The sequence below is a fragment of the Sebastes fasciatus genome, chromosome 9, assembly GCF_043250625.1.
Source record: "Sebastes fasciatus isolate fSebFas1 chromosome 9, fSebFas1.pri, whole genome shotgun sequence".
In the NCBI taxonomy this organism is placed as follows: Eukaryota; Metazoa; Chordata; class Actinopteri; order Perciformes; family Sebastidae; genus Sebastes; species Sebastes fasciatus.
In genome coordinates, this window is record NC_133803.1 from 2,065,342 (window position 1) to 2,073,618 (window position 8,277).

The 8,277-nt window shown below is 45.8% G+C and overlaps 1 protein-coding gene across 28 annotated transcripts in view; it reads right to left on the bottom strand.

Annotated features, from left to right (window-relative positions):
- camk2g2 (calcium/calmodulin-dependent protein kinase (CaM kinase) II gamma 2) overlaps nt 1-7,872 on the bottom strand; it is a 169,519-nt gene extending 161,647 nt beyond the window's left edge. For 14 of the 28 annotated variants that reach the window (XM_074645317.1, XM_074645315.1, XM_074645312.1 and 11 more), the window contains exons 1-2: nt 7,695-7,870; nt 2,279-2,373 (exon numbers count right to left, since the gene is read on the bottom strand). In XM_074645317.1, the coding sequence (XP_074501418.1) occupies nt 2,279-2,373; nt 7,695-7,759 (160 nt within the window). In that variant the 5' untranslated portion in view covers nt 7,760-7,870. Of the gene's footprint in view, nt 1-2,278; nt 2,374-7,694 lie in introns of all 28 variants that reach the window. The other 14 variants (XR_012595113.1, XM_074645302.1, XM_074645301.1 and 11 more) reach the window with 2 other exon arrangements.
- Nucleotides 7,873-8,277: the final 405 nt, after the last annotated feature.

An 8,277-nucleotide genomic window follows, 5' to 3' on the forward strand; every position in this document is an offset into this window, starting at 1 on the left:
GAATAGGCTGGATCAGGGATAGCTCGGGGTTCAGACTTCACGAACTGACCCATGCACTGTATGTTGTCAGGGACACGTAGACTGGATCCAGATATCTGTATACTCTTTTATTTTTACTTATGCAACATTAATTGTTCGGAATAAATTGTATTATTATGCTTTAACCCGTCTGTTTGGAAAATCTCTTTGTCATACAAGATTAACCAACACGTAACTGGGCCTTGACCTCTTGGAGGTAGAAGGCCAGTTCCTTCAGTACATGAGGAGGGCTGGATGGGGCCCTAGAAGGGCATTGACCCAGCAGCAGGACCGCTATCTGCTCCAGGAGGAGCACTGCCAGAGCAGAGCCCTACAGAATGACCTCCAGCAGGCTACTGGTAAGCATGTTTCTGACCAAACTGTCAGAAACAGACTCCATGAGGGTGGCATGAGGGCCCGACGTCCTCTGGTGGGACCTGTGCTCACAGCCCGGCACCGTGCAGCTCCATTGGCATTCGCCAGAGAACACCAGAACTGGCAGGTTCTGGCGTTCTCTTTACAGATGAGAGCAGGTTCACACGGAGCATATGTGACAAGCATGAAAGAGTCTGGAGACGCCGTGTTGAACGTTATGCTGCCTGTAACATCATCCAGCATGACCGGTTTGGTGGTGGGTCAGTGATGGTCTGGGGAGGCATTCTGTATCCTTGGAGGATCATAGACCTCCATGTCATAGCCAACGGCACCCTGACTGCTGTTAGGTACCGGGACGAAATCCTCCTGGTGCAGGAGAATGCCCGGCCTCATGTGGCCAGAGTGTTTAGGCAGTTCCTGGATGACGAAGGCACTGATGCCATTGACTGGCCCTCACGTCACCCTGACCTAAATCCAACTGAGCACCTATGGGACGTTATGTATCGGTGCATCCGACGGCGCCAAATACCGCCACAGACTGTTCAGGAGCTCTCTGATGCCCTGATCCAGGTCTGGGAGGAGATCCCCCAGGACACCGTCCGCCATCTCATCAGGAGCATGCCCAGATGTTGTCGGGAGTGCATACAGGCACATGGGGGCTGTACACACTACTGAGTCCCATTATGAGTTGCCGTGATGAAATTCACGCAAGTTGGATCATCCTGTGATTTACATTTTTTACTTTGATTTTCAGTGTGATTTTGAATCCTGCCCTCGAACTCCTAGAAGAACACAGAAAGTCCCTGTCTTCCAACTTTAAAAAATCCATCTGGACACTCGAAGCAAAGCTAGACCGTAATCAAGGTACGGTGTCAGACCACGGTCAGAAGATTACTTCGCTCGAATCCAACACTAACTTACAGGATGAGCGTAGCACTGGAAGCAACATGTGCTACGCAACATGTGCTACGCTAGCGTAAAGCAATGCTAAACTGCTAGCCAAAGTAACCGACCTCAAGTCCCGCAACTGGCGCAGCAGAATTGGCTCACCCGAATCCATCGGGGGGCCTTGTCCCACTGCTTTTTTCTCTGAGTTGTTATCGGAGGTTCTCGGTGACAACGTTCTGGACTCGCCATCAGAGTGTGATGAAGTATGAAAATAGAGAAGGAGCAACCTCCTCTGCCTCTATGGACCAGCCTCCACTGGTACCCATAGAACCCATTTTGAGTCATGTATTTTGAGGTCAGAGGTCAAGGGACCCGTTTGAAAATGGCCATGCCAGTTTTCCTTTCCAAAATGTTGCCTAACTTTGGAGCATTATTGAGCCTCCTTCCCGTGGGTCTCAGGGGGTTGTAGAAGTTTTCACAAGCTTTTTTTTTTTTTTTTAGGAAAATCTATGACATGAACTGGGCGGTCTTGGTGAACTGGGATGGAATGACCCCTATGTGAGTAAAATGTTATAATAACCAACACATACAATGGCCAAAACGATTTTAACTATGAGCTGCTGTAAAAGTTGAGGATATTTTAGGCTGAGGTCAAGCTGGTGCAAGAGACCAACGGTAACTATAACAAACCAAAAATGGTCGCAGACAGCTGCCAAAGCCACCTGAACCTCGCTGTACAACAATGGCAGTTGCCAAGCTCTGCCAAGTGGCCTCCACCTCTTCAGTAATCTCCGCTGACAGGGATAGGACAGAGCACCTGGATCACTGCTCTTCAGGAAACTAACGAACAAACCTGCAGCTGAACTGACATCACTGAGCAGCCACAGCAGCGTGGACAGCAGCCACAGTAGCGTGGATAGCAGCCTGCCATTAATGGCTTTCAGTTTGCGCCTTTAATGTAACGCTGAGCCAAACAATAGATATTGGCTGTACTTACCTCTTGCTGAGAGCTTTTTTGTGTTGATAATTTTTGCAGCATACTCTTGGCCGGTGGACTTCTTGACGCATCGGCGGACAATAGAGAAGGCACCCCTGGAGCAGAAGAAATCAATGACAGATCAGTGAAATCACTTCGAACTAGGGCTGTCAATGGATTCAATATTGAATCCCGATTAATCGCATGATAGTCCATGGAAAATTAATTTCACATTTTTATATGTTCAAAATGTATCTGAAAGGGAGATTTGTCAAGTATTTAATACTCTTATCAACATGGAAGTGGGCAAATATGCTGCTTTATGCATATGTAGGTACAGTATATATTTATTTTTGGAAATCGGTTAACAACACGAAGCTAGTGATGTTCATAATTAACCGTTAACCGACATTAAGCATTTTAACCGATTAAGGCTATCGGTTAAAACGGTTAAAAGAAATGTTAATAATTAACTCAAAAGCTGAGCGGCTCAGAGGAGCAGCTCGTCACTTTAAGGAGAAAAGCTGGTCCACCTTAACAGCCCACCTTAAAAGGAGGAGCCGGAGTTGCAGGATACAGGAAGTCGGCTACGGACTCTGGCTCGCTTGAGCGGAGCGGAGGAGTTGTAGTTTAGTAGCATTTATTCACCAACAAATAAACTGTACACACACTGCTACACCTACGATCACAGCTAGAACGCCACCAACAACCTCACACTCACCGCCAACACACACGGACACTCGTTAAATTTACGTCGTGCTGGTATGTGCGGCGGCGAGCACGAAGCCTCCAGCAATGCTATAGCTGCTAACGTAGCACAAATACACAAACTGTTTATCGGGCAATCCCTATCGTTACGCCGGGCAGACACACAGCTGACAACCTGCTAAACCAAACTAAATGTGCGGTGGAGACTTTTACTGGGAAAGTGGCTGCATGTCCGCGACACTACACGCAGCATCGTAGCTGCTAAGTTAACGCTCCCTGACGGTGAACTGGAGACTCAGTTGTCTGTTTTGCTCATATACTGCAGCTGGAGCGAGGCACAAATCTTGTCAGTTAACGGTTAATAATCGGTTAACATTTTACAAAATGAGCATCCCTACACAAAACAATGACAGATATTGTCCAGAAACCCTCACAGGTACTGCATTTAGCATAAAACAATATGATCCAATCATAACATGGCAAACTGCAGCCCAACAGGCAACAACAGCTGTCAGTGTGTCAGTGTGCTGACTTGACTATGACTTGCCCCAAACTGCATGTGATTATCATAAAGTGGGCATGTCTGTAAAGGGGAGACTCGTGGGTACCCATAGAACCCATTTAAATTAGGGATGCTAATTTTGAAAAAAATCTTAACCGATAACCAACCCTCGTTAACCGATTATAAACCATTAACCAACAAGATTAGTGCCTCGCATGCAGCGGTGTACCAGCTGCAGTATCTGAGCACAACAGACAACTGAGCCTCCAGTTCACCGTCCGGATAGTTAACTTAGCACCTACGATGCTGCGTGTAGTAGGGATGAGTTATGATTTATGGAATAGTCGTTATTTATTAAAAAAAAATCAAATACTTAATGCAACTATTCGTCCCATCTTAAAAAATAGATATATTTCCCTTGTATTAACCGTTGCAGGCGCTGCCTGGTAGTAACGTTACTACCGGTAAAACGTGTGTGGCACGTTCAGTTCGGCTCTTTTCTTCGAATAATAATCGAATAATACCCAGTAAGTATTTTTGCTTGGAATGCATATCCCTAAGCATGTGGTGCCGCGGACATGCAGCCACATTCCCAGTAAAAGTCTCCACCGCACATTTTATTTGGTTTAGCAGATTTTTCTGTGTCTGCCCGGCGTAACGACACTCTGTCTGCCCGGATTAACGCTAGCGATTGTCACAGAAGCAGTGAGTGTTTTTATGCTACATTAGCATCTGTAGCTCTGCTGGTAGCTTCGTGCTCGCCGCCGCCCTGTCATTGTGGCGTAAGTTTTACGAGTGTTAGACAGACCGTGTGTGTGTGTGGCGGCGGGGAGTGTGGGTTTATCGGTGTTGTTCTAGCTGTGAACGTAGGTGTAGCAGTGTGTGGACAGTTTATTTGTCGGTGAATAAATGCTATGAAACTACAACTCCTCCGCTCCGCTCAAGCGAGCTGGAGAGACCAGAGCCGACTTCCTGTATCCTGCAACTCCGGCTCCGCCTCTTAAGGTGGGCTGTTAAGGTGGACCAGCTTTTCTCCTTAAAGTGACGAGCTGCTCCTCTGAGCCGTTCAGCTTTTGAGTTCATTATTAACATTTCTTTTAACCATTTTAACCGATAGTGTTAATCGGTTAAAATGCTTAATGTCGGTTAACGGTTAAACGGTTAATTATTAACATCCCTAATTCACATATCTTGAGGTCAAAGGATCCCTTTGAAAATGGCCATGACAGTTTTTCCTCGCTAAAATTTAGCACAAGATTAGAGCGTTATTTAACCCCCTTCGCAACGAGTTAGTATGACATGGTTGGTACCCTTAAGTTTTCTAGTTTCATGTGATGCCAGTATCTTCACTCGAGTCCAACTCAACCTTCGGAAGATCAATTGTGTTAATGCATTAAAGAAATTAGCGGTGTTATTATCGTGTTAACTTTGACAGCCCTACTTTGAACATAACAAAACTCTCCATCACGTTTGTGTGTCGCTGGGGAAAGAAAGTGCATGAACTTGTCAAACATTAAGGGCATGCAAGCATCACAGACACCTACAGAGAGGGGAAAGGAAGTCACATGCATAATTAATACAGTCTGATATTCTGTTTATGAGATGTGAGAAGAGGTCCTGGCTGCTAGTGCCTGACAGGGGTTGTTTCATTGTGAAAGGACCCAGTCATTAGTTCACAGAAAGCAACGGGAGTACAGGAGAGTGAAGCCACTGAGAGGTGGAATTAAAGCAGCAGTAGGCAGAAATTGGAGCAAATATGATTAAAAAATAAATTTTTATAAAACGGTCACTATATCTTGACTGTCGTTCATGAGACAGGCATCTGAAAAAAAATCATGTGCCTCTGTGTCCTCCGGTGCTCCTAACAGCATCTGCAAGACTTCACAGACCGGAGGAAAACAACCAATCAGAGCCGAGCTGGAGCCTTGCCGTCTCTGAGCAGCTGTCAATCACTAGCGACCTCCGATTAAAAGGTCAAACTAGACAGCGTTGATCAAATATGAATCAATATTCTGTTACTGTAATGCCTATTTCTCACATTAAATGTTCTCAGAATCATCTTGTAGTGTACTGTTAAGCTGTAAAATGATAAAGTTTGTGACCCGGCCGCCATGTTGAGATGAGTTGAGGAAATACCAAGCACCGCCCACTAGCTGCTAAGCAACGGCAATATTAACGTTACTGTTGGCGTCTAGAAGCCACAGAGGCTAACAATTTAGCAGGCTAGCATGTGGTAACATAATGCAGGAGATGCAAAGGCATAATGACAGAGGAAACAGATGAGGCTGTTGGGAATATCAACACTTTCCTCAGATATATTATACAGTTAAGGTACGACTAAAATTGCAATATATTCACTTATTATGCACCGAAAAAGTAACTTCCATGGCCTCCACCATTTCTGACAACGTCAACAAACCATACTTGCCAACCCTCACGATTTTCCCAGGAGACTCCTGTTTTTCATCGCCCTCTCCTGGTTTCCTCCCTGGGTCACAATTCTCCCGTATTTCTCCTGATTTATGGCAAACTTTCACACTTTTTTTCTTTAACTTTAGCGAGTGTCCAACAAACAGTGTGTGTGTTTGTGCTACGTTAGCAGCTCTAGCATTGCCGGAGGCTTCGTGCTCGCTGCCGCACACGTAGTCTGTGTAACTTTAGTGAGTTTCCAACAGACCGTGTGTGTGTGTGTTGGCGGTGAGTGTGAGGTTGTTGGTGGCGTTCTAGCTGTGAACGTAGGAGTTTATTTGTCGGTGAATAAATGCTACGGAACTACAACTCCTCCGCTCCGCTTGAGGAGTTTTAACCGATTAACTAGTGTTAATCGGTTAAAATGCTTAATGTCGGTTAACGGTTAAACGGTTAATTATGGACATCACTAGTACTTATTATTTTGTTATTTTTACCCTTTTAAAGTCACCAGAATGCAGGAAAGAAAGTCTCTAAAACTAAATTTTTTCTCTGGGAGGACCCCCCCGCTTTGGTATGCAACACACATCACAACACGTGAACTCTGAGCTATCAGAAACTTTCCACTTCTGAGGTCGTGAATACCATCATATGGACTCTTCACCTGAACACGGTTAACAACTCATTTAAAAACTCTAATTTTGCAGCTAAACCGTGCACTACAAGATGATTCTGAGAAAATCTGAGGAGAGAAATAGGCATTAACGTAACAGAATATTGATTCATATTTGATCAGCGCTGCCTAGTTTGACCGTAGTTCGGGAGTGATTGACAGCTGCCTCCGTCGAATGAACAGCCAATAGGAACGCTCTCTCTCTCTGAAATGACCTGTGATTGGTCAAAGTCTCCCGTTCCAGGCTAGATGTTCTAAAGCCTGAAAACAGAGCCATGAGGAGGAGCAGAAGTCTAGTTATCTCTCAGAACACTTGAATTACAATATGCTGAAAGGTTATGGGATTTTTGCCCAATGATGCCAAAAACATTGTGCCTTTAATATCGGACCGTGTCTCCTCAGCCTGGGTGCATTTGTGCACAGACGCCTCCTTTAAACTCCTGCTTTCAGCGGCTGTATCTGCAGGTGGAGCAGCTCTATGAGCCACATGCACAGATTAGATGTTGCAAAGTGGCATTGTAGCCAGGAGGACATCCACCGGGACATATGTGTCCTCTCCTGTTTTAACCCACAATGCAGCACGTGTGTGTGTGCTGCTTAGAGACTAAATGTGCCGTCTTGTTTGCAGCTCGACATCAACAGCAGCCTGCAGTCTGCTTAGACATGCACACAAACACAGCGCAATGATTGAACAGGAGCGCGAGGATGCCACCAGGCAACTGGCGCATGCAAACGAGTTTTACACACCTGCTACCTGCAGATACATTGACAAACAAGTTGGTCCAACACGTGGATGCTTCACAGCTTTAGGGTTTACAACGTGATCCACAACGGTGCACTACACCTTTAACACACATGCACGATTAAACACGAGCGCGTGGAAAGCGAACACGGAGCGTGTTGTTGCTGAGGAGCTTCTCCACCCTCACACCCCCTACACCCTCTGACAGCCCCTACACCCTCTGACAGCTCCTAAACCCTCTGACAGCTCCTCTGCTGCCTGACAACACTGTAGGAAACGCGCACAATGGCAGCAGCAGCAGCACGGAGCAGAAACAAAGGTGCAAACACCAACACATACACACGCACACGCACACACACACTGAATGTAAGCAGGTTGTCGGCGGTGCCGGCGGCTCTCTTACTTGCCCAGCTCCTCGAACAGCTGATACTCGTCTGTGAATCTGGTGGAGGTTCCCACTGCAGCCATGTTGACTGGAGAGCAGGGCACAGGGGGGTCACCTCGCGCAGGTTTCGGGAGGAGAACTCCTGAAGGAAGAGAGGGGGAAGAGAGGCTCGAGCTCAGAGAGAGGAGGAGGGAGGGAGAGGAGAGAGAGGAGCCGAGCCGTAGTAACAAAGATCTACTATGAGGACAGTGAGCCACTCTGTGTTTAAAACACAAATGAAAATGGAAACAGGTTTGTGAAAGTGGGCATTAACCATTTAATATGACGGAGCATTAAGGGGGAAATAATCTGAAATTTCGAGAATAAAGTCGTAATTTAATGAGTTTTGAAGTCATACTTTTTCAAGAAGAAAAAGTAATAACTTCACGAGAAAAAAAGTAATTTCCTCCTCCACTAAAGAGTCAGTTTTCCCATCAGGTCCGTGTGCTTCTTTCTTCACAATAAACTCAGTTTCTTTCACAATCTTTTCCAGTTCCTGATACTGATGATAATGTGCTGCTGATGAGCCAAAAATATGAAGTATTTGGTTATTTGTGAAACC